The 27500-nt window shown below is 43.9% G+C and overlaps 1 protein-coding gene across 1 annotated transcript; it reads right to left on the bottom strand.

The window, feature by feature from the left end:
• Window positions 1-7169: 7169 nt before the first annotated feature.
• On the bottom strand, window positions 7170-8813 carry LOC308168100 (E3 ubiquitin-protein ligase TRIM21-like; the record flags this gene model as incomplete). The annotated part of the gene is made up of 1 exon (XM_080542575.1): window positions 7170-8813. One exon carries the CDS (start codon window positions 8811-8813, stop codon window positions 7170-7172), a length of 1644 nt encoding a protein of 547 aa, XP_080398701.1.
• Between the last annotated feature and the right edge of the window lie 18687 nt (window positions 8814-27500).

Below are 27500 nucleotides of genomic sequence, written 5' to 3' on the forward strand. Positions count from 1 at the left end.
GAGTGAGGGGTTGTCCAATCAGAGGGGAGGCTGAGTGAGGGGTTGTCCAATCAGAGAGGAGGCTGAGTGAGGGGTTGTCCAATCAGAGGGGAGGCTGAGTGAGGGGTTGTCCAATCAGAGAGGAGGCTGAGTGAGGGGTTGTCCAATCAGAGAGGAGGCTGAGTGAGGGGTTGTCCAATCAGAGACGAGGCTGAGTGAGGGGTTGTCCAATCAGAGACGAGGCTGAGTGAGGGGTTGTCCAATCAGAGGGGAGGCTGAGTGAGGGGTTGTCCAATCAGAGGGGAGGCTGAGTGAAGGGTTGTCCAATCAGAGACGAGGCTGAGTGAGGGGTTGTCCAATCAGAGAGGAGGCTGAGTGAGGGGTTGTCCAATCAGAGGGGAGGCTGAGTGAGGGGTTGACCAATCAGAGACGAGGCTGAGTGAGGGGTTGTCCAATCAGAGGGGAGGCTGAGTGAGGGGTTGACCAATCAGAGGGGAGGCTGAGCTCCTCGCTGCCGCACTTCCCCGTGTATTTGCAGCGGAACTGCGCAAATCTGCCGATTTTGACTATAAAAAGTGATTGGAATCATACAGAAACTCTTAATATATATAGGCTATATATACTGTATATTGTAGTGCCGAGAGACCGGAGTCGGAGGCGGCGTATCAAATGTCACAGCTAAACGTTTATTAACAAACATGAACAAGCTGCGACCACATGCTTCAAGCAGTAACTATAACACTCATGTAACAACTTGAGTACCACGCACTTAACCCTCCGTGCGGAAACAATACTACCCAACCCATAGTTCCGGGGGTGAATTATGTTAACCCACCACACAAGCCCCCCCAGAATTCACCCATAGTCAAAATCCCTGTGTCGGGCAGGGACGACGATCCGACCCCGGCGGGTGCGGGACACAGGGGCATCCGGGGCAGGGGCAGGGGCAGGGGCAGGGGCAGGGCCAGCCGGGCCAGGGAAACCGGGACAGGGGCAGGGGCAGGGGCAGCCGGCGCAGCCGAAGGCACCGTGACCGGGGGCGGGGGGTGGGGCATGGGGGGGCGGCCACGGCGTGGGGGCTGAGCCAGTTCCAAAGGCCGGGAAACGTCCACGTGAGCGGACTTGATCCTATCAATGGAGACCGTCTCGTGTCTACCACCAACGTCCACCACCAGGGTCTTGTCCCCGTGTTGTAGGACCTTGAACGGGCCATCGTAAGGGGGCCGCGGTGGGCCGCGGTGGGCGCCGTGGCGAATGAAAACAAAGTCCGACGAGCGCAGCTCGGTGGGGACCCGGAAAGCAGGGGTACCGTGCTGTGAAGTGGGGACGGGTGCGAACAGGGAGGAGCGCTGCCTGGCTGCAGACCAGGGGACAGTGGCATCCGGGATGAAATCCCCGGGGACTCGTAGGGTTTGGCCGTATACGAGTTCGGCAGATGAGGACTGCAAGTTTTGCTTCAAGCAGTAACTATAACACTCATGTAACAACTTGAGTACCTCGCACTTAACCCTCCGTGCGGAAACAATACTACCCAACCCATAGTTCCGGGGGTGAATTATGTTAACCCACCACAATATATATATATATGTTACGGTACATGTGGGAATACGGTACATGTGGGAAAACTAGGGTTAGGGTTAGGTGCTACGTCGACTTAGTACATGCTGGCATGTCCAACCCTAACCCTAATCCTAACCCTAACCCTACCCCTAACCCTAACCCTAACCTCAACCGTAGCACCCTAGCACCTAACCCTAACCCTAGTTTTCCCACATGTACCGTCTTCCCACATGTACCGTAACATATACTGTATATATATATATATATATTTTTTTTTGCATAACAGCTGTTGTCATTGGAGTATGATTGGGACGCCTCCCCTGAGTGCACGTCCCTGGCTGACAGAGACGCGTACCAAGCATGGACGTCACACAAGAGACGTCTGTCAGAACAAACTATAACTATCATTCTTTCTCACAAAGAAATGCAAAACAATTTGTGGCATGAGCGAGTCTTTGTATATTCATACGTATCAAAAGGGCAAAGGGTCCACCATGAACACCATGCTATGTTTATTAATCTTCACAGCACGGTTGACAGGCTCCAATTTGTGGCTCGAACCAAATCCATGCAGATCTTTATTGGACATCAGCCTCATATTCTCCTATCTATGGTTGGATTCACTAGAATAAATTCATACCCCAATGAGCTTGGGAAATGGAGTAATTAGGAAGGAGCTCACACACTGTAAGAAACACTTGCACCAAACAAACCCTTTTGGTTGTCGAATGCTGAATGACTTTGCTGGAATATGAACAAATATATATAAATATTTAGTACATGAGAAAATTACAAATTAATTCGCATTGGTACTGTTTCGCTACTGCTCGCGGTTTGCTTAGAAACTGTTTGCTGATAGCCTTGTTCAATTATGAATGTGACCAAGGCCTGTAGGTATTAAACCTCTCACTGTTACTCATTTGCAATCAGGCCAAAAGTTCAGTTCTGACTAACTAGACTGAGAGGAGGCCGTGGGAGTACTTTATCAAACTTCTTACTCATATCAGTCTCCATGGTCAGGTGACTAGGACCAGCTCTTAGGAATTCATTTATTCCAGATTTTAGGAGATATTTGGAGCCACAAAGGACGTATTGATGATGTTCCTTAGTTTGTGTATATATATATATATATATATATATATATATATATATATATATATATGTACAGTATATAGGGTTTTCTCCAAACAATCTTGAATCCTGTGAATCTAATGACTCCTAAATACTCGCACCAAGTTAGTTTCATATTGGATATACGTCAGACACTGGCGGACTCAGGGGGGGGGGGGGGGCAGGTGCCTGGTGCCCCCACGGTTGGAAAACGTCTCTCTTAAGTGCCCTTTTGAGTGGCAAAAATGCCCTTTTGAGTGGCGAAAATGACAGGACGTGCCCTATTGGTGCCCCTCCAATGGTCTAAACTTGACCATGTGCCCTCACAGTTGAAAAACGTCACACTAAAGTGCCCTTTTGAGTGGCGAAATTAGAGGATGTGCCCTATTGGCTGCCCTTCCAGTGGTCTAAACTTGACCATGTGCACTGATGGGGTCCCATGTTGTGCAGTAGGTGCCCTTTTTTTCTTTTCGCCCCCCCTGCCCTTCAAACAGCCTGAGTCCACCACTGACGTCAGACATTCAACTCTTCAAATCTCAATAGCTCTAATGAGCTGTGCCCTCAATTGATCCAATATTAAGCTTGCGTATGCAACCTTTAAAAAAAGAATAATATGTGTACCGTATTTTATATCTTCTATAAGATATAGAGATCTAAAACAAACTTTTGGGTGGAAAACGTTATGTACCCTCCCCAGTGCTTCTCTGCTTTCAATACAGTTGGTGTTCGATAACTCTATCACACGTTTTAAAGCACAGTGTTTTATCTGTACAGTATAGTATAGTGGATAGTGTACATAGCCTTTATTTATGTAAACCAGCTCCTTTCCCTTCTTGTTTTTTTTGTTTGTTATTTTTTTGTTATTTTATTTTTTATTTCCTATCACCAGGGGAGCCCCCCCTCCCAAATTTCATTGTTTGGTACCTGTACTATATCAATGACAATAAAGACCATTCATTCATTCATTCAAATGCTATAGCATTCCGAAGAAAATAGATTCAAAAATCATCGAAATTCCTCTAAGCCTCCTTTTGTTGCTGTGTAACCTTGCCAGTTGTGTCTCTGGTTTGAATAAAGTTGGTTTTAGACAACAGCGCTTACTAAAAAACCATAGCTTTTCACACCTCATCATTCCTGATATTCACAATGGCCTTTTCAGCATCTGGGTTTGTAATCAGGCTGTCTAGGACCTGACTAGGGCCGACTGCCATCCATTGAAGCTCGCCACGGTGTCAGGGCCGAGGGATGCTCACACATTCATCAAGGACACGCCAGAACCCTCCGTTCCTCTGAGAACCTCCTCCACGCCCACACAATGGAGCTACAGCACTGAAAACCCTCTCCTTGCCACTGGGGCAGGCAGACTCCACACACCTAGGAGCCAGCACACACACACACACACACACAAGCAAATGCACTGAGAAGCTGTTTAAAGGTATAGTAGAATTTCAGTATCCGAGGTATCAGTTTGTTATGTTTGTTTGTTTTGAGACATTCTCCACCTTTTTCAGCAGGGATTTTTTCAAGTTAGTGTCTCCACAAAGGACGTATTATGCAGTATAACTGGAATTAAACATGAATATACCTAATTTTCCCTCAAACGAATCGTTTAATTAGTATGGGCTTTGATGGGAGTCAAAGTTTCATCTTTTTGGGAAAGATGACTCTGCTAAAGCTCTCTTTTTTGATCCAAAACCTGGCAGTCCATGTGTTCAATCTGACTCAGCAACCATGGCAAAATACTAATGACCAACCCCATGCAGCGAGGGGAGATGAGGAGACACACACACAGGCAGGCAGGCGTAATGTGTGTTAGTGTTAATGTGATGTGGCATCTTGCATCTCTTCAGACGGTGGAGACCGGTTCAGTAATGAGAACATGATTAAATGTATAACAAGACATTATATCATTACACTGAGCAGAGTTTTTAATCGAAAAAAAAAGCACAGATTTCCACACGATCATGACTTTTTAAACACCATTAATGGACATTTTACAATTATATGTTGCTAAATGAAGCTGTTGATTCGCATTAAATACCTGAACATAAATGCATGCTAATGTAAAAATCTCATTTGATTGGTGAAGAACACGTCACACCGCACACGTCTCGCATGAGCGAGCCTTCCCTAATTAAAGACTGACAACTCAGACGCTCCATCACAGACTGCGGTGACGGCTTGCAAAGCAATGTTCAGGACTCACAGCAGGAGGAGAAATATATAATATACCATTCTTCTGATTACAGTTTTCTCATTAAAGTCAGTGATGCCTTTATGTACTATTTTTCCCTTTTCTAAATGCCATTTCTAACCATTTTACACTCTGTATATTTTTCAATTTGTTCATATCTTACAGTACCCCTGCTTGCCTAAAAAACAAAACTTCGACAAATTGGAATTAAATTCACTGTTTGAGTTTGTCTGCCAGAGCGCTCACATTGTCTACGCCGCTGCACATCTCGTCAACACACATTAGCTTACTTTACACAGAAGTCAAAGAAGTCATAGTTTAGGCATGAATGGAATTCTAAATTAGAAAGTATAGAGTTTATAAATCAATTTGGATCTGAACATTGTTTTGCAAATGATCCCCCGAACTTATAAGTTTGGGGTTTGGTAAAAACACCACCCTGTGTCATGACGTCTAGTAAGTAAGTAAGTAAAATGTATTTGTACAGCACCTTTCCCAGACCAAGGGTCACAAAGTGCTTTACATATAGAGAACATAATAAAGAAACAACATAATAAAACATAATAAAAGAGCGAAGGTCATACATAGCAGGTTAAAATAGGCAAACAAGTGAAAACAAGAACAAGTAACAGACAACAGGTGTACAACAACATCAACAGGACACAGAGAGACAGGCCCTTGGGGCTATCCAAAAGCCACGTGTATACAAGACAGTCTTTACTTGTTTTTTAAAAGCCTCAACCGAGACCGCTGATCTAAAGGCCAATGCACACGGCGTGCAATTTTTGTTGCCGGACAACATTCGATTTTGAAGTTTGAATGGAAGTCTATGAGAAAATCTCATCCCAATGCACACGGCCCCGATTTTAATCGCACCGCGAAAATTCGATTCCATTCGTTTTGAATGGGACAAAGCACACGGCGTGCGAGTTTTGTCGCATTGTAACATTTTTGCACATTTTGTAAAAGTTTGTGGTGCGACGGATTATTGCATCACAATGGGACAATTGGGAAAACTTCAACTGGTCTATCTAAATTAATTGAGTCACTCATAACGGGGAGAGAGACTGGAGCATACATTTTTGACTTTCTGGCTGTGTGTTTTGTGCGCTCCCTCTCCTGACATTACCAATACCCCGAAATCAGGGGACCCACATATTTTATCACAATATGTCCAGTTGTATCTTGTAGAAATTGTGGAAGCAAGGCAAGCAATATTGGTAGAGCCTATTGTAATCAGCCTGCCTGGTCCGACTACGTAACAATAAAGTAACAATTGAGAATGGAATGTTGTGGTGCGACAAAAATTGCACGCCGTGTGCATTGGGATGAGATTTTTTATGATTTTCTCATGTCTTGTGTTTCTACCCCCTTCACAGCCCGTGTCGTACCGTGACAAACACGGAGACTTCTAATAACTTATAATATCACATAGAGAAGATCTATCTCTCTCATATTACCATCACAGTCACCCTTATCAAACCGTTTTTAAGCATCTGATTCCCTTTGCAAGCCATTAAATCAATAACATGATTATCAAACGTACATTCTGTTAAATGTAATAACGTCACACACATGCAGAGACTGAAGGACAACTTATGTTTTTGTTTTAATAAGCCAGACAGCCAGTCTGCTACCTCACCATCACCATTCTAAAGCTCTGGGACCTGGACTACACTGATTATTAATGTGATCAATGGATCAATGGATCACATCATTTTTGTCTGTCTTACATGTAACGATGAATTGAGAATCAAGGACCCCAATTGAAATAAGCCAGTGGCTTTCTTGGGTTTTTTATCCTGTTAGTTGACCTTGTATGTAATATGTACTTTCATGTACCTACTTCTGCAAATCTTCTAATAAAGTTTTCAATCAATCAATCAATCAATCAATCTGATCAATCCAAGTGAATTTAATTGTCTGAACATCCTCAATTTCACTCTGTACACACCCAGTATTCATTACACTCAAAATCCCCAAAATACTTTACATTACAATGATAACTAGCTAATAATGAAAATACAGTATGCTGAGAGCATCTGGTTTATAATAATGTGAACACCCAGAGAAGTCAAACAGTCTCATGTATGTAGAGTCATATGTTCTTATGAGGTGGAGAGGCTGGGCTGTATCTGACATTGCTGCTGCATATTCACATCTAGCAGACACACTGAGAGCACAAACTATGATAAGAAACCATAACCAAGTAAAACATGACTCTGTTTGGTCAATTACACCATAACCTTCCCTAATGAGTGACAACAGATACATATAATTATAAATGTGCTTATTTTTCTGCTTGGTCAGAGATGAAGGTTAAACATCAGTCAGTGTGATTGACAGATGAGATGATCAGAGGGGCAGAGTTTTTACCACCATCATTCAGGCCAGGCCAGAAGAATGGATAGAGTTTCTCAGTGAAGGTGCAACCAGTGAAAGAGTAGATCAGAGACCTGGCCTCCACATCATAAAAGGAGACCTGGCCCTCCTCATAATCCACAAACACCCCCACCTTCTGGGGCTTCTCTCTCAGGGACAGGGGGACAGCAGGTCTAGCATAAGCCCGGTACTCATTTCCATTCCTCAACCAGACAGTCCAGTATCCTTTCCTAGGGCTCAGTGAGATCTGCCCCTTCCTGTTGATGGACTCTCTGGCCACTCCTACATCCCACTCAGTCTTCTCCTTCACCTCCACTTCATAGTAAAACCTCCCTGAGGAGAAACCCTCCTTTCCTAAAACAGAGGCACACAGGGAAAACCTCTCTGTGTTATCAGGGACATTCTTACGTGTGTCTCCTAATCTAACTTGTTTCCCATCCTCAGACAGAATGAGACTGGGATATGCTGTATCAGGGTCCAGAGTCACGTCCACTGCATACTGCTGACTTCTCTTCAGCTTGACTTCAGGCAGCTTCTCCATCTCTGTATTCAACGTCTCCTCCAGCTCAGACAGAACTCTCCTCACAGACTCGACATTCAGATCACTGTGGACGCTGACCTCAGACCAGTCCTTGGTGTGTGGAGGGGTGGACAGGGAAGGGAAGCTCTGGAGGAGGTGGAGGTGGTCCTCAGTGTGTGAGAGCTGCTCCAGCTCAGTGCGTCTCCTCTGTAGCTCAGTGATTTCCTGCTCCAGCTCTTTAATCAGCCCTTCAGCCCGCCTCTCTGCTGCTTTCTGCTTCTCCTCGATCACGTCAAGGAGCTCAGCCTGGCTTCTCTTCATGGAGTCCACCAGAGCAGTGAAGACCTGTACGCTGTCTGCTTTCTCTCTCTGTGCATCTTTCTTACTAAGACCTACAGAGTGTTTGATCTCTGAAACCTTCTGCAGTCGCTCCTGGATCATCTGCTGAACATCTGCCTCTGTCTTCCCCAGCTGAGCCTTCCTCTCTCCATACTCCTCCTCTATGGGGACGGTGTCATGGGTCTTGTGGTCTGTTTTCATGCACAGCCAACACACACACATTTCATCACTCCTACAGAACAGCTCCAGGAGTCTGTCGTGCTTCTTACACATCCTGTCTTCCAGGTTCTCCACAGGGTCGATCAGCTTGTGTCTCTTTAAGCCTGCGACTCTCTGATGAGGCTCCAAGTGAGTCTCGCAGTAGGAGGCCAGACACACCAGGCAGGACTTCAGAGCCTTGAGCTTCGTCCCAGTGCAGATGTCACAGGACACTTCTCTAGGTTTGACAGGTGTGTCTGGGGCTGGGCTGCTGGTTGCCTTCACTTCAACTGACTTCCTAAACTGAGCGGCCATCTCAGAGATGAAAGTATTGACAGAGAGATCTGGTCTCTTATCAAATGCTTTTTTACACATTGGACACTGACACAGGTCATTGCTGTCCCAGTACTTTCTGATACAGGCCATGCAGAAGTTGTGTCCACATTGAATAGAGACTGGGTCAGTGAACACATCCAGACAGACAGAACACAGGAACTGCTCCTCAGACAGGAGACTGCTGGAGGAAGCCATATCTAGAGAGACCAGAGGTGACACCATAAAGCATTTCCTGTAATCAATCAGATCTCGATAGTTTGAACTATGGAGCTGTCAAGACTGTCTTATGGGATTATACAGCGATCGATAATGATAACATTATTCTACATCACATAGGAAATAGTCCTTCAACAAAATCAATACGTTTTACACACTGAACTGTCTATAAAAAGAGTGTGAACACAATAGTCTATCTTGACATGTCACTGTAAGTCTCTCAACTCACCTGTCTGTGATTCTGTGAGAGTGTGATAGATGTCTCTGTCCTTTGTACTGTAGGTGTGATAGATGTGTCTGTCCTTTGTACTGTATGTGTGATAGATGCCTGTTTGAGGTCGATATCTAACAAGTTTGAGAGAGTCTGCCCATGTCCACGATACACTTTATGTCTCTACACAGTTTAGTTTCATTTCAGCTGCCTGACGTTGAGATGCTCCTCCCCTCCCAGTACAGCTCTCCTCCCTGCAACAGAGTTAACCCTTTACAGGCTGCTCTGCTTCTAACATGTGGTTTTACAGACACGCTCTTCTTACCTGTCATTTACAATCATCATATTGTTCCCAGTCAGTATAAACTGTAATCAGACTAATATGTGTGATCAGGACTAAGGTTGCTACAGAGGAAACACTTCCTCTGGCATGGATCACCGTGTTTGAAGCCACTCATGGAATGCCTCTTGTCCAATCAAATGACTCGGTCGGAACTAACTGTTGTATAATGCTCATTCTACCCTGAGTGTCTCTGTCATGTCATGTCTTCTACCCTGAGTATCTCTGTCATGTCTTCTACCCTGAGTATCTCTGTCATGTCTTCTACCCTGAGTATCTCTGTCATGTTGAGTCCTTCTACCCTGAGTATCTCTGTCATGTTGAGTCATTCTACCCTGAGTGTCTCTGTCATGTCTTCTACCCTGAGTATCTCTGTCATGTCTCCTACCCTGAGTATCTCTGTCATGTCTTCTACCCTGAGTATCTCTGTCATGTCTTCTACCCTGAGTATCTCTGTCATGTTGAGATCAGGATGCAGCAAACATTAACCTTGTTTCATTCAACCAGTCCAACCTCTCAACCTCCAGAACTATGTTGTTGTGGTGGATGCAGGAATGATGGTCACTGCTTTAAAACCAGCTAACTTTGTACAGAACTGCCAAAAACTGCTCCACCTTGTGTTCCTGTCTTAACCTAAGATTCGACATTTTCTTGGAGAAGCCCAACAATTACCAATAAAGTGGAATCTAATCTAGTCTAAGATGCTTGCCGCCATCATTCAGCAGAGAACCAGAAAGAGGACTATGTGTGAAAAGTTAGCCAGAGAATTTCATGGGCATAACATTGAAATATCTGAAGGAAGAAGGACATGAAATGAAAATGAGAATTCTACAGGTTGAATAGGATATGCAATTGGAAGAGAGAGCTTGATCCAGTAAGTAAGTAAGTAAGTAAGTAAGTAAGTAAAATGTATTTGTACAGCACCTATCCCAGACCAGGGGTCACAAAGTGCTTTACATATAGAGAACATAATAAAGAAGAAACATAATAAAACATAATAAAAGAGCGAAGGTCATAGCAGGTTAAAATAAGGCAAACAAGTGAAAATAAGAACAAGTAACAGACAACAGGTGTACAACAACATCAACAGGACACAGAGAGACAGGCCCTTGGGGCTATCCAAAAGCCTGTCTATACAAGACAGTCTTTAGTAGTTTTTTAAAAGCCTCGACGAGACCGCTGATCTAAGATCCAAGGGCAGAGCATTCCAAAGCCTGGGAGCCACGGTATGGAATTGGAATGCTCCAAATGTCTGATATCGGAAAACACTGATAGCTCTGAACACTGCTCCCTCTAGCCCTATAGAGACTGCTTTTAATGTCAGGCTTCTTTTGTCACACAAATCTGCTGAAGATCACACAATGACACTGATTCTACCCGCGGTCCCTCCCAAGGAAACAGCCGTGCAAGGACACCTCTTCACAGCCTGGCAGCCTGGAACAGTGGCTCCGCGTCCTTGGGAGGATATTGAAATCTGTCGCTCCCCAAGGCACCGAGCTGATATGTCAATCTGTTTGTTACCGATGTAATAAAAGATATAGCCCGAAAGAGAAAAAGGGACTGAATGTGGTTTGAAAGCTAAAGCTGAAGTGCTTATTTCAATGCAGCAATGACAGTTGGTGGGAACATGTGTGGCTCATGTGAACAATTAGGACATAGGAAGGAGCTTTTGAAAAGAGACGGATGTATGCTAAACATTGAGGGCAAGATGAACATTGCAATCGTGTTTTAGTGAGGAATAGGCTGCAGATAGGATTAATGTGAATGTATTTACTAGGAGTTTGGGTTGACAAAATAACTGTCTATACAATGCCTAAGAGTATGATGGCCATTCGATTGGGCGCTGGGGGGCTTTGACATGATGGTCAAAAACAATACGTTTTTTGGCCAATGACAAATAAATCATCGGATGAGAGAAAGGCCATGGCTTTGAAGGGCAATGAGAGGCACAGAGAGAGGCAATGAGAGGCACAGAGAGGGCTGGGTTCATAATCAGCCCTGCCCCCTGCCACTCGGCCATATGACACTGGTCTGGTGCAAAGGTACACAGGCCGGCAATTCTCAAGTTGCACAAATGAACAAAACATAGAAATAAAACAAATCATATTATGAAAGTTTAAGTGTTGAAAAGCCCACTCGATATAACAAACAACCATTTTTAGGATCTCTAAGTACTTATAATGTGTGAATTATATTCACTTACTGTATTATCTGCAGTCCTGCTTCAGGCTACTGAGTTAGTGATACATGGCTCTCTCTCTCTCTCTCCCCTCTCTCTGTCTCTCTCTCACTCTCCCTCTCTCTCTCTCTCTCTGTCTCTCTCTCTGTCCCTCTCTCTCTCTCTGTCTCTCTCTCCCTCTCTCTCTCTCTACCTCTCTCCCTCTCTCTCTCTCTCTTTCTCTCCCTCTCTCTCTCTCCCTCTCTCTCTCTCTCTCTCTCTCCCTCTCTCTCTCTCTCTCTCTCTCTCTCTCTCTCTCTGGCATTCGATAACAGTAGGTTCGACCAAACTCCATCGCATTCCCTTAGTGTAATAACCGATAATGCTAGACTGTAATTGCAAGGCAGTTGCTTTCTACAGAGTCAGTTACTTTTACTTACATGTAAGTATAATGTGGATACCACAGTTAGTTATGTAGTTACATTAATTTAAGGGCAACTTAATGGAAAATGATACCCAATACAGTAACATAATATATGTGTACATATACATGTATACATGTAAAATATGCTGCTGGACCTGAGTGTGTAGCACTACTCTTAGCCACTACTCTTACTGCTACTCACAACTGTTGAATCAGCAAGGTAAATGGTAAATGGACTGCACTTATATAGCGCCTTTTTTGCTGCTCCAAAGCTTCTCCAAAGCGCTTTACAACGGCCTCTCATTCACCCATTCACACACACATTCACACACCAATGGCGGGAAGCTGCCATGCAAGGCGCCGGCCCGCTCACTGGGAGCAATTTTGGGGTTCAGTGTCTTGCCCAAGGACACTTCGACATGTTTACAAAGACGCTCTCAAGGTGCTTCACCGAAAGTCCAACTGCCACCCCCATTGCCATGTCCTCAGCTAGCATAACCTCCTGTGTCAGGACAACCCTACCCAACCCTCCCCCTCCCAAAGGAAAAGCACCGTACACAGTGAGAGCTTCCCAAGTCTGGAACACACTGTGAGTAACGCACAACCTATCGACCTATCGATCGTTTGCCAACAACCTGAAGTCTTGGCTGAAGGACAAACAGGTGTGTGAAAAATGTTTTCTATCCCCTACAGGCCTCAACTCAACTCACCCATGCAATGCTTTGCTGTAAGTGGTTTGCTTTTTCTTGTTGTTTGTTGTAATTGTCATTCCCTGCACAGTGTGTCCATTGTGTTTGGGGGTTTGCTATAATCTGTCTCTTTCTTGTCTGCCTGTCACATCGCCCAGGGACTACAGTTGGAAATCAGCCAATTGGCTAAACTGACATACTTAGTAGTAAGTAGTAATGTTTATTCATGTGCATTGTCCTAGCCAAACTAAACGTAATAAAGTAACGCAATACATTCATAGCTCCGATACTCTCTTATTGGCTGGTTTGAAATGTGGCCGAATTGCTGAAACCTATTCAGCGATCTACAGGACTGGCGTACTGCAGGGTGTAGGGACTAGGGGTGGTTTAGTGCAGGGTGTAGAGACTAGGGGTGGTTTAGTGCAGGGTGTAGGGACTAGGGGGTGGTTTAGTGCAGGGTGTAGGGACTAGGGGTTGGTTCACTACAGGGTGTAGAGACTAGGGGGTGGTTTAGTGCAGGGTGTATAGAGACTAGGGGTGGTTTAGTGCAGGGTGTAGGGACTAGGGGACGGTTTGGGATTCAGCCAGAGAGACTTCACCTTGAGTAGAACGGTACACCTGGATGCAGCCTGCCAGATTGGGGCCATAACACTGTAACATCCTGGATGACATATACTACATGCCTCCGTAGCCATAATTCCCAGCTGTCTGTTGTAAAGAGGAGGAGGATGGCAGGGAGAGCTGGAGCCTTTCATTTTCTGGACCAGTAACCCTGCCAAAGAAGGCTTTGCCTGAGTTTCTGTCAGATATAAGCAAGCCTGAGAGACAGTCGGGCGATCGGGGATGGACAAGGTCCACCGTATGTCAGCCGCGGAAACCCAAACAAATAAACAAAAGAAATTGCTTTTGTTTGTTGTTCGATTGCGGGAAAAGAAAACCCAAACAAACAAGATGACAGGCAACTCTCTTTGTGATGAAACTTTGTCTGAGTTCTATATCCATATGACACTTAACACTAGAACAGCCGTGCCTTTTTACCTACTAAAAGAGCCGCCTCTTTACAATGTAAATCTGCTATTTACACACAACGACCACTAGTTGGCCGCTTGTAAATTAGCCTGCTTCCTACACAGAAAAACGTCAAAATATCTTTATATTAGCTTATTCTGATGTGATTTTGAAAATGTAAGGATACTGGGTGGTAGAGCGCACATATCTAGGAAAAGTCATGAAAGGAGGGTCTTGAAATTTGATCGAGTGCAAAGATATAACATGTTTTTTTTAGTCACAGGTCAAATACAGGTCAAATGACCCCTCATGGCTGATTAAGTGTCAAGGAGCCAATCCTGTATTATAGGACTGTTAAGTCTGATGGTCAGATGATGATTTGAGCTGGTTCATTCCAGTTGTCATGATCACCTTCAGGGGGGTGTTCCATCAACGTCGCTAAAGGAAAAATCCAGGCGGCTTATTTTCGATGATCTCGCAAGATTTATCAAGATAAGGCTGAATCTTTTTTTAGAAATCTCGCAAGATTCATCAGAATAAGCCTGGATTTTCCTTTAGCGACGTTGATGGAATACCCCCCTGGTCTGCGTTGTCCTCTGTGCTGCCTGTCATAGCAACAGCAGCACACACAGAAACATTCACCTTAAACCAAAAAGGCTCGTCTCTGTGGAAGAGCACTTTGTAGGAGCCTTTTTGGGTCTGAGCTGAGCCCTTGGGTACCATGCATTCCGGTTGTCCAGAATAACCACTATTTTTCTATCATGTTTTTTTTCTTAATCCTGTGAGGAATGATACTTGGAACGCTTCCAGCTCTCTAAAAATAAGTCGTGGGAGTTTCCCAAGGTGTCACACGTTTTCTTTTTCATTTACACTAATTAGTTTAGTTCGTTAGCATGAATGATGTGTTGGGATACTGTGTTGGTGGATGCAAATGAGGTCCTAATTCTGTCATTAACATAACATATCTTGATAATGACTAAATATAGTCGAATGTTTAAAAGGGGTGGAAATTAAGAAAATCAAACCAAATTACCTCAAAATATGTATTTAAATCTGGCTTTTTAACACTAGAACACTCATTTGACCCCTGTGAGTAAAGAAAAATGTTATATCTTTGCACTCGATCACGTTTCAGGACCCTCCTTTCATGACTTTTCCTAGTGAGTCCTACCACCCAGCATCCTTACATTTTCAACATCACCTCAGGGTAAGCTAATATAAAGCTATTTTAGGAAGCAGGCTAATTTACAAGCGGCCAACTAGTGGTCGTTGTGTGTAAATAGCAGCTCGAGCATTGTAAAGAGGGGTATTTGACCCCCGAGACCACCTTTAAAGGCAAAGCTGTTCGAGTGTTAACTCAGTTGAGCATACATACATACATACATACTGCATGTCCGTCATTGCGCAGTGCCTATGTAAAAGGCTGCTGATCAGTTTCATATCGTTCATTACATAGAACATAAACCAGACTAGAGGATTGTTATGTCCTCAGCGGCAGCCTGGCACCACTGAGTGCATTCCTGTTCCAGTCAGGGCCTCAGGCCAAGCTTGCCGGGTGCTGCTACACACCATCATAATGATGGATGCCGTCTGACGAATGAAATAAGAGCATCTCTCTAAAAGTACTGAAGTATTGATGCTGTATATTTCCTCTTACATGCCAATGTTTGAGAGCGTGCATCTGTTCGACAAAGCAACAGCAACCACAACAACAACAACAACAACAACAACACAGTAATTTGTTTCCTCCCTCTGATATATGAGATGCAACTCAATCAAATGAGGCAGGATGTCAACCAACAACAACATAATAGTACCGGGTGTGATTCGAGAGAATAGTGTTGCTTTGTTGATGGGAATACTACGCCTTTAATAACGAGGGTTGGAGGATTTCTCGACTAGGATCCTTCAGAACAAGCCTATTTCCCACAGCTCCATATGTGTGTTCCTTGGTCCACAGCTCCTTCATTTGAATTCCATGTAATTTTCTCAGATGGTTCCTTCTTTGAACCATTTCCATAGGACCCCTTCAGGGCCTCATATCCAGCTCTGCCAAGCATTCTGAGCAAGAGCAGTCTTGCTGAAAATAACTTCTATTTTTTCTTTTTTAATTATTAAATTATTTCCGTACAGTTCCGGTCGAGCCTTGGAGCGTTCACCCAAGCTTTGGAAGCTTTCATATTTCCCAGACCACTCGCATTTTCCCTATACAACAACCCTCTGAATTCAGAACCCGTGTTCAGACTCCGATACTCATTAGCATGAATTACATGAGACAATTGGCACTTGACTGATTTTTGATCACAGCTAATTATGGGATGTTGGAAAAACAAAGCATTTCCTCTCACGCATCGCTGTGCTTCTCTACTGGAATTCGAAAACTCTTTGGTTTTGGAATCATTTCATTTGGGGATTTGTGGCATTTTGTGACTAACTGATTATATTTGGGTTTCGTATTTTTAAAGATATGGAGGTTATCGAGTTTCTCCCAAGTAATTATTGTAGTGAATCTGACTTGGTTGTTGCATGCACCTTTCTCTCTATGGTATCAAGAAGTATAATAATAATAATAATAATAATAATAATAATAATAATAATACTAATAATAATAATAATAATAATAATAATAATAATTAGACTTATATAGCACTTTTCTAGACACTCAAAGACGCTTTACAAACTGAAAAGGTTGAGTAGTAATAATAAAAAGACACAAAAAGGTTAAGGTAGTGCTGGGGACACATGGGAAGGGGAGGGGGAGAGGGTTAACTGGTGAAGGTAAGCTTGAAGAGGTGGGTTTTGAGGGCCTGTTTAAATGTTGGCAGGGTGTTGGCCTGTCTGATGTGGTTGGGGAGGAGGGCGTTCCAGAGGGACGGGGCTGCGGCTGAAAAGGCCCTATCACCCCAATTTCCGGGGTGAGTATAACCTAATACACAATGTACATAAGGAGGTTCGAGATTCGAACATGATACAGTGTCTTCTCCTGAGGTATGGTTGTTGCCTACCCCTCCACTCCTTCATTAGGTTGATAGAATAGACACGGCCACAGTAATTGAGGCCCCAGGCCTTTTCCCATACACGTGTTTGATACCATTCCTCATTCCAGTCCATGCATTACAACAGGCCCGTCCTTTCCTTCTGTCCTCCGACAGCCTCCTCTTCTCGACAGCTAAAAGCCATCAGACACAAATGGAAAATGGGTTTCTTGGCCATTCTGCAACACGGTAATTATTCCACCCGCGCGATGTGACAGAAAACTGCAAGGAAATGCATTTGCCGTTCTCTTGACATTAATGTTAGAGCAATTCCTTTTCTTCGCTGAGAAATCTAAGACGTGTTGTGTACACTATCAATCGTCAAGTGTCAGCCCCCCCTAACCCAAACCGTCTAATGAAACCGTTCTCCCCAAAAAAATTCTGCTGCTTCCAACTCCAGATATCTGCAGGCTAAGTGCAGAAAATGAGCTTTAGTGGATTGCTCTCCAACTGGAGATGTGCATTTCGAATAACCCCATATTTGCCTTCTGTGTGACAGCTTTTAAATATACCTCACTTAGGGATATGAGACACGGCGTGGGCAATTTTCTCTAAACACCATGTTTTCAATTCTCTGTCAGACTTCATAACAAGCAAGCCCTCTATGCAATAACAACATCTTTACAACATCACTGTGTACTGTACCAACGTATTAACTGATAAGTCATTATTATTATAACAGCGTTATTACACAGGTGTTATCAACAATGAACTACTAGAGCTACATTATACAGTAGTGTGAGGGAGCATTCAGAGACACAAACAATGTTTCACTCCTGTGTAAAGTTATACTGTATATAACTTTGAATTATACTGTTTTGGATAGAACAATGGCTGTAATAGTTGCATGCCCAAAGTTTCTTTCCAAGATATAGTTCTTGAAAACATTTCCTACTTTAGAATTGGAATCTTCAAAGCATGTAATTAGGTGTATGCCACCGTTTTTTTAATGTCTTTATTTTAGTAACAGATAGCAGCTAGCCTCTTTAATCATTCCGTTTGTGCGAACACACAGACCAACGTTGTTTCTTGAGAGAGAATCAAAAGAGCCGGAGCAACGACAGAACAAATACTATTTTTCAAAGGAGTTTTATAAAAAAGTGAGAATCATCCCCCAGTCATTTCCTATATTTATAAAAGTTATAACTCTCTCCGTATACAGAAAGGTACGTGTCCTAAATCTGTCTTCTGTTAGCCCCGTTTTATGCTAACTAATTATAACTTACGTCTTAAACTATGAAGACAGGCGAGAGATGGAAATGGTTTGGGACATGGTTTGATTCCTATACTGTACAGAGTGTCCCTGGAACATGGTTTTATGGTATGTATTCTCCTCTACCTGTCTGTGCCTGTGTGGTAACTAGCGGTGCGCTGGCTGACAGGCGTGTTCGGTCCAGGATCATGAATCAAGATCGCTACATCCTTGTACTCCAGAGAAGCCTCCGCATGGTCAACTTTGTCCTTGCATGAATCACCTGGCTAATGATTGATTAGTCCTTGGTCGGCTATGAGTTTTTGCATCAAGTCCCTCGAGGCGCCAGATTACTTAGCTTTGCCTAGCTGTAAAAGAGCCCAGATTTGATTAATTAGTCATTAAAAGTGGCGCATCCCTGAATGGGAGGTGATCCCACTCCAAATGAGTCACTGACAAACGATAGAGGTGAACCCGAGCCCCTAATTGGATAGTTTGTGAATATTTCAAGAGGTAGGTAGGTAGTTGCCAACCCTCCAGATTAGCCGTGACGGCCCTTTGAGACAGGGGCACATGCAGGTACTCAAGCGTAACGTGCTGGTGATGCGCTAGAAGGTTCCGTGGTGGATATCCACCCTTGCTGAACTAGAAAAATTAAAGGTATCTTTTCCTAAATCGATTAGTTTTACTTAACCATTATATATACAGGTTAGTCTCATGGAGATTAAGTCGTTGTTTCAAGAGAGACCTGGAGAGGTTTTGAAAAGGGAAATGGTTATTAATTTTATTCTGGACAACTGACCTCATGTAATATGATACATATGTACATTATGTAATAATAATAATAATAATAATAATAATAATAATAATAATAATAATTCAATGTATTTATATAGTGCTTTTCCGGGGCTCAAAGACGCTGAAATCTTCAAAGCATGTAATTCAGCGTACTCCACAGTTTTTTTATGTCTTTATTTTAGTACCAGATAGCAGCTAGCCTCTTTAATCATTCTGTGTGAGAACACACAAACAACATATCTCTCAAGACATGAGAATCAAAAGAGCCATACAATCACTACGTTATCGACTTCCATTGACTCCATATGATAAACAGAAATCTACAACATCAGATCTGCTACCAAACCCCTTTCTCCCCTGCTCTATATATCCAGTATTTACAGAGTTCAGTTGGTAGAGCATGGCTCTATTCCGCTATCAAAGTTAAGCTTGTGGGTTTTTTGCTCCCCGCTGGGACCATATATAGAGAAATGTATGCGCTCACTGTAGTGTAAGTTGCTTTGGATAAAAGCGTCAGCTAAACTACATATCTTATTCCTCCTCCCGGCCCTAACACTCTCTCTATTTCCAGTGTCTCTAGATCAACAAGCTGCTGCTATCTCCGTCCTCCAGCCCTCCCAACTCCCACTGCTCGGTTGGACAGGCCTCATTACTGAGTTTGTGACAATATCATTAGCTCATCAAAGATGTCGTCTAACATTGGCAATTTGGCCATCTGGTTGAGAGGGATGACAGCCGCACCAACAGCATCATTTTTTTTGCGAAACGCTAATGACAGAAAAAAAACAGAAAGAAAGAGAACATTTCAATCACCATTTAATGTGCCTGCCGGCCATCCTGTGAGTCCTACAGGGACACACTGTGACTTGGAAAGTATGAAGGGAGTTATTGTCGGTTGCAATAATTCTCGCAGATGTTCTTTGAGCTTGATGTAGAACGAGTAAACATACTAAATACGACACCGAGGTGAATCATTGAGCAATTACGCTCGCATAACATGAAAGCTCGGCCTCCGTTAAATAATAACCGCCATCAGTCATCTCCGTGTCTGCCAATGTAAACTCCTCAAAAGGATTTATATTATAACTCTCTTTTCAAAAGTGCTGAAACATATTTTTCTATACCGAAGGTTGTTGGTATTGTAGAGTTAGTTACCAAGACAACAAGAATCAACGTTTGGTTTTGTTTTTGGTGGGAGATTCACTCACGTCAGTTATATAGCGCCTTTCAACATAAAGTTCGTTGAAAGTTTACCCGAATCATTATGATGTAGCGAAGTACAGAATCACTTCTTTTTTGACAGAACTTTTTAAGGACTTTGGTGTGTGTACAGCTATCTAACTGATAAAAAGAGCGCCAGAAGAATCTCCAGGCAGAAGCACTATCATGCAACAACTCGGCTAGATGAGCGATGCCCCGTCAGCTAGAATAATACAGCTCCTCCGCGGGATGAAGCGTCTTCATTTTAAGGAACATTAAGCTCCAAGTCTGATATTTATCTTTGCGGGATGGAAGTTAAACACAGTGTTTTCTCCTCCTCTCAATGCTGTTAGAAATCCTTGGTGTTGAACCCAATGATTACTCACTTGTTCGCGCTGTGTGGCGCCGCATTACAAACCACAGTGTTATGATCGTAGGTGTCACACCTCATTGAGGGGGTAGCGTTCCTTAGTTCTCGCTCTGTGATTTGTGGTTAATACAATCAGAAAATCACATGTTTTTCGGATGGAATACTGTCATCTTGAAGTTAGTTTGTCAGGCTTTGAATCTGGGTGACTCAATATGGATTATAGACATGTACAGAGGTACGTAAGAGGTTGTTTTCCATAATATGTTTATGTCAAACAAACAATATTCTAGGTATAATTATTGTTAATGACTTGTCGCGTGAAACAATGTTGCTTTGTACATTCGTTATGATAATGTTACAGTTATGATAATATTACCGTTACGATAATGTTATAGTTATGATAATAATGGCTGTAAAACAAACGTCCTTCACTATTTCTGGACTGAATACGGAGTAATAACTGATGGAATATGCAAAGTAAAGGTGTAGGAGGAGGTTTCAATGACTCTACATCATTTACACTAATAGGCCAAATCACTTTACCACGAGAAGCCATTAGGAACGTGCTCAAGAACAATGAACAATGTTCTTCTGTCCGTATGCTATCTAATGTACTTTATGTCTCATTTGCATACCGTATATCAAAAAGAAAACATGGGAGACTCTCCAATGCAGAATGAATCGTAGCGCTAATGAACTCAGTGATAATGGCACAGCACAGTGGGCAGCGTAGCACCGTAGCAACGTAGCCGGGTAACAGAGGCTGTTCTGTTGTGAGCATACGTACGCCCAGAGATAGAGAGAGTATTCATCACCCCGATGGAATTACTGTTAGGTGGAAAAGGGCAAAAGTCAGAACCCACATCATCATCAATTCCACCTCTCCATCAATTCCACACGGGCCCCCGCGTTTTGAAGTTTTCTGCAATGAGCACTGGAGAGGTTTGTCCTAATCGTGAAGGAAGCCATGTCAGAGCTCCTGGAGAAATGCACTGGAAGATAACAAAAGACTGCCATCCCCCCTACCCCCCCCCACCCCCCCCACCCCCCCAAACCAACCACACTAACGCTACACGAGGCTAAGGGGCGGCTGTGGCGCAGGAGGTAGAGCATGCCTCTCACTAGGGAGTCTGGTTGACTACTCTCTAATACACACACACACACACACACACACACACACACACACACACACACACACACAAGTGCACAAGTGCATGCACACACACACAGGAGACATGACAGTGTGGCAGTCTAGAGCTCAAATCCAGCTGTACATGGTCGTACAGTTTTGCTTAATTAGATTGTTTTGTTACTGTCTGTGCAGTCACATCATTTGAAATACAGGTATTAAAGTATGACGTTGATCTGTATTACTCTGCCTTGAAGAAGCGAGGACATTGTGTGTGTGTGTGTGTGTGTGTGTGTGTGTGTGTGGGTGCGTGTGTCTCTGTGTGTGTGTGTGTGTGTGTGTGTGTGCGTATTTCTCTCTGTGTGTGTGTGCGTGTGCATATGTCTGTGTGTGTGTGTGTGTGTGTGTGCACAAATGCAGCTGTAAGAGTGAAGCACAGTACGCACCGCACACTCTAAGCTCTTACGTGGCTCTAATTAGTGAGCTCCAAACTGTTTTTTTGTGCTTGTAAGCAGCCCTCCCACTGCGATGAGGAACCTTTTGTTCCTAAAGCCCTGTCTTGCCTGTCACTGGGAGGTGTTTGTTGTCATTTTAACCCCCCCTGCTATTCTCTTTATCAGTCCTGTTTAAATGTTAGTCTTTATTTTGGCCTGTAGGCCTTCCTCACGTTTCAGATTGTTCCACGTTTTTACTTTGGACCGGTTTGTTGTGGAGTAGATATTATCAGACTGTTATCTGCCACTTTCTGAAAGGCGGATCTTCTAAATGTGCTTAACCTATGTAATGTCTCTGTAGAGTCTACCTACCTGTTCTCCCATGCATACAACCTGCCCTACCCCTAACCATCTCCCCTAACCCTGCCACCCCCCTCCCTCCACCTGGACATGCATACAACCTCCCCTACCCATAACCATCTCCTCTAACCCTGCCACCCCCCACCCCCCTCCTCCCCCCTGGACATTGCTGTGTTAATTGTTCCCTGTGCCTGTTCGTTAACTCTGTGTTCTATGTGCTCATGTTATCTGTTGCTTGTTGTTTCTGTGTTTTCTGTTTTTCCCATATTGTCAGCGTCTTTGAGCCCCGGAAAAGCGCTATATAAATACAATTAATTATTATTATTATTGTTATTGTTATTGTTATTGTTATTATTATTATTATTATTATTATTATTATTAGAGTCATCGGTTAAAACCCAGTCTAGAATCATACAGAGCAGACCTGGATTGAAATACTACTTTACATTTTTTCAAATACTTAGCTGCGCTTGATTGAGTACGCCTGGCATAACAGAACACTCCAAAGGGTTTTCTAATACTTTTCACCCCAGGACTGATATAGAAACCTACCGCCCCCCGCCCCCCCCCCCCCCTCAACCTTTATTGGTTGCTATCAGACACACTAATCTCACAAGGGACCTGAGAGGAATATTACAAGGCAACCCGCGTTAAGAATGGGAAACACTTTGGCATACTGTCTCAAGCTCAAGGTCTGTTTAGGCATACTGCTTTGTGGACAGAGTAATTCCACTGTACCTTTGCCAAGCGGAGAGGAGCAGAGCCTGACCGTGGGCCAGGAGGCAGGAGTTGTTTTCAGTTAAATCTCCTGTTAAATCTTCATCTTCACCCGCATTAGAGGCTTCTATGGCAGGTAAGCGATCACTGTCCGGCCGTAATAGAGTTGAAACACTGACTCGAACGGCATTGACATCTACCCCTGATGTATCTCCTACTGCTCTGCATCCTAAACACTCTGTGCAACACACACAGCCCAGCCCACCGTACTCATTTATCGCCCACGATAGCCCAATGCGCTCACGCTTGTAATCACCCAGTGCCCGACTGAAGTTTCCCGACAGTTAATTCACTCAGAGGTCGAGCCGAACTTTGGGCATTATCTGTCACTGCCTCCCCCATCGCTACCGATGAACGTGAGACCCCAAGGTTTCACCTCCTCCACTTCGAACCCCCCCCTTGCCCCCCCCCCCCCCCGAAGTCTAGTCGTTCACTCCACTAGTGTGTCTTGGGTGAGTGATGTGGTCTTTTGGTGTATTATGGCACTCTCACAGTAGTTAAATGGCGGTGTACCTGGATGGTGTGTACCTTCTCATTCCCGAATGGGAACGAACACACAGTGTCGAACCTGGTTCCCGCTGATAATGGGTGACCTCTCCCGCCCCCCCCTCCCCCGGTCTAAACTACGGATAAAAGGAAAACCATTAAAAATCCAATACCGGGAAATGAACCTCCGACACACACTGGCAGAGCCAGGAGCTACGAAGGCAACCATGCCTTTCAACGTATTCCGAAACGACATGAATGCATTAACTTCATTACTCAGAGAGAGAGAGACAGAGAGAGAGACAGAGAGAGAGAGAGAGAGAGAGAGAGAGAGAGAGAGAGAGAGAGAGAGAGAGAGAGAGAGAGAGAGAGAGAGAGAGAGAGAGAGAGAGAGAGAGAGAGAGAGAGACAGAGACAGAGAGACAGAGAGAGGGAGGGAGAGAGAGAGAGAGAGACAGAGAGAGAGACAGAGAGAGACAGAGAGAAACACAGAGAGAGAGACAGAGAGAGAGACAGACAGACAGGGAGAGAGAGAGAGAGAGAGAGGGACAGAGAGACAGAGAGAGAGAGAGACAGACAGAGAGAGAGGGAGAGGGAGAGAGAGATCTAAGAGAGTTGTTAGAGGCATTCGCTCATGGTAATCACAAACATTCTGTGATGAATTAAACATTTCCTTTAATTAGTAGGTAGTCATCCAACATCCAATTTTATAGCTCCCTGTAAACGGAGTCAGCTATTCAGGGCCGAAAGAATGTCTTCATCAACATGTCTCTTTTTTTGCTCCTCTAATACAAACAACAACCCCTACTACTATTAGACTAAAGCACTGCAAAGTGCTGTGTGTTTCAGAAAAAAAAGCCAATGGCATTCAGTGGCACATAATCCTTATGTTGCCTCCATGCCTCCTGGTTCCAAGACCGCTCGCTAACCGCTAACGTGACTATGGGATGTAGGTTAACCTCTCAGTGGATTACGGTAGGAATTTGCACGCTAAAGTAGAGAGCTGCATTTGCAGCAATTGCTTTGCCAGAGACATGGGGGATCATCACAGATATTCCACAGAGTTGGAGGGGGATCCCCGAACTCTACACGTTACCATGGGGGCATGACGGGATTTGGCTTTGCATGAAGGCTCTCAGAGAAGTGAACGCAAATCCAGTTTATCCCACGTAGCCTACAGCAGAGGAGGGCTGTGTTCACCACTCTAATTACCTCAGCCCTATGTTCCCTCAGCCCTATGTTCCCTATGTTCCCTATGTTCCCTCAGCCCTATGTTCCCTATGTTCCCTCAGCCCTATGTTCCCTATGTTCCTTCAGCCCTATGTTCCCTATGTTCCCTCAGCCCTATGTTCCCTATGTTCCCTCAGCCCTATGTTCCCTATGTTCTCTATGTTCCCAATGTTCCCTCAGCCCTATGTTCCCTATGTTCCCTATGTTCCCTCAGCCCTATGTTCCCTATGTTCCCTATGTTCCCTCAGCCCTATGTTCCCTCAGCCCTATGTTCCCTCAGCCCTATGTTCCCTATGTTCCCTCAGCCCTATGTTCCCTATGTTCCCTCAGCCCTATGTTCCCTATGTTCCCTCAGCCCTATGTTCCCTATGTTTCCTCAGCCCTATGTTCCCTGTGTTTCCTCAGCCCTATGTTCCCTATGTTCCCTCAGCCCTATGTTCCCTATGTTCCCTCAGCCCTATGTTCCCTATGTTTCCTCAGCCCTATGTTCCCTGTGTTTCCTCAGCCCTATGTTCCCTATGTTCCCTCAGCCCTATGTTCCCTATGTTCCCTCAGCCCTATGTTCCCTATGTTCCCTCAGCCCTAGATTAAGTTGTTAGCAGGTTATCTTTAGTTACTAACAGGTTATCTTTAGCTACTAAGAGGTTAGCCAGCAGAGCGTAGCTTGTGTCATAGCGTAGTGCTCATGTGGTGAAAATGTCATAGGTCTATTGATAGATATATGAACTACATTATTTGCATCATATCTGAAAGCAATGTCTGAGGAGTTTTTCTTCTTTTCCGGGGAATATTATTCAGGACTCATTAACACACTGACAACATTAGCCCAAATCCATTGCTATGATCATTTTAATTGTATTAGTTTCTGGCGGGAGGTACCTCCTTTTCCATTTAGCTTTTTTTTTTTTAAACAACACTCCTAGGTAGGATGGTAAGATAATATGTTAACTAGTGGGTTTGGATATTTCATATTTTCTTGAGATGAGTCCTCATTTTCCAGTCTGTTGGGGATGGTTGGGGACTACATGTGTTAAACGAGTTCAACAGCACAGCAAAGTCGACATGAATAACACACCTACCTGTTTGATATGGCAGCAATAATACCAATATTTCCATGCTGTATGTTCCATTTTGTTATTTCAGATATATAAGAAATGCTCTTCCCATGCCGCCACGGCTTCTCCCAAATCATATCAGACCGCTGGGGGTGAAGAAAAGTACTCTAAACTCGACTTTGATGAAAAATAATCATCGCTCTTTTATGTATTGTACTTTCTTGGGCAACACGCGCGTGTCGTGTCACGATGAGAAGTGCTGTGTGAAGCGTCTTCCCTTTTCATATGATATGTAGTAATGTGGGACTACCCAAAGTTCAGATGAATGAAAAGGGATTCGAAGCAGATACAAAGGTAACCTTTGTAAAGACAGAGTGAAAGCAGCTATAGGTCAGAAGGTAACCACTCTGTTTTAAAGAAGAGAAGAAGGGCAGTGATATGTGTTTCCACTGCTTCCCCTCTGTTTAGTGCCAGCGAGGCTTCAGACGACTTCAGAAGTTAAGTGGCCTGAAGAACAACGCTAACCTCATATAAACACATTGATTTAGAGACTCTCTCAGGGGGTAACACAATTAGCTACTTTGTTTTCATTTGAGCCACTAGCAGTACTGTTTCTGAATAGCTAGTTTGTAAAAAAAAAAAACAGAGAAAAGAAACAGTCTCTGTGTACTCGGCCCACCTGGATTCAAATGTTTAGTATTTGAAATAATTCAATTGGAGCCATGCATACCCAAAACATGTCACTTTGTCTATTACAACTGTATGCGATATAAGTGACAAATAACATTTGATTAAAAAAAAAATTGTTTTCACGTCAATCTGTGATTGATTGACTTGGGGCCAGTTTCACAGGCAAGGCTTAAGCCTAATCCTGGACTAAAAAGCATCTTCAATGGAGATTTTACATTGAAAGTGTGATTTAGTCCAGGACTAGGCTTAAGCCTTGTCTGTGAAACCGGCCCTTGGACTGGCACAATGTAACCCATGGAGTCGTCCCAGAAGTCCTTACCCTGCCCTGCAGGCAGACACACACGCAAAAATACTTTTCGACCCTGGCCTAGAAACCAGGCGATACTACCTTTACTGATCTATTCATCTATTCCCACCTATTCCAGTCATAATTGGATGTTTCCGTCGAGGTCATAACGCAACTTTTAAACACCCCCCGGAGGAGGAGGTAAAAATAGTCGTATGTCAAGTGGTATACCTGGCACCTATCACACTGTTTCAGGTAAGTCGACACTCGAATGAATATGGATGAAAGTGGGTGGCAACGACCCCCCAATCCGTGGTCTGTGGAACAACGGTAGCAGCCACAGAGCCGCTCCAACCGACGGAAACGAATAAACCTTCTGTCCTTTGTCGTCCTGCTTGTCATTTTATTTTTTATTTTTTTACATTTTAGCATTGTTAAAATGTTGAAATTACAAATACACCGCCAACCGAGTACCACCAACCCAGTAAACAAAGAGTCCAAAAGACGTCCTCAGGGAAGCCGGAATGTGGGTTCAGATGACGTCTTTCTAGGACGTCCAGGTGACGTCTTTAGGACGTCTTATGCTACAGAATCGTCTTCTGTCGTCCATAAGACGTCCTAAAGACGTCATCTGGACGTCCTAGAAAGACGTCATCTGAACCCCCATTCTAGCTTCCCTGAGGACGTCTTTTGAATGAATGAATGGTCTTTATTGTCATTGATATAGTACAGGTACCAAACAACGAAATTTAGGAGGGGGGGCTCCCCTGGTGCTAGGAAAAAAAAAACTAAAA

The sequence above is a fragment of the Nansenia antarctica genome (genome assembly GCF_963989245.1).
Source record: "Nansenia antarctica genome assembly, chromosome: 11".
Lineage (NCBI taxonomy): Eukaryota > Metazoa > Chordata > Actinopteri > Argentiniformes > Microstomatidae > Nansenia > Nansenia antarctica.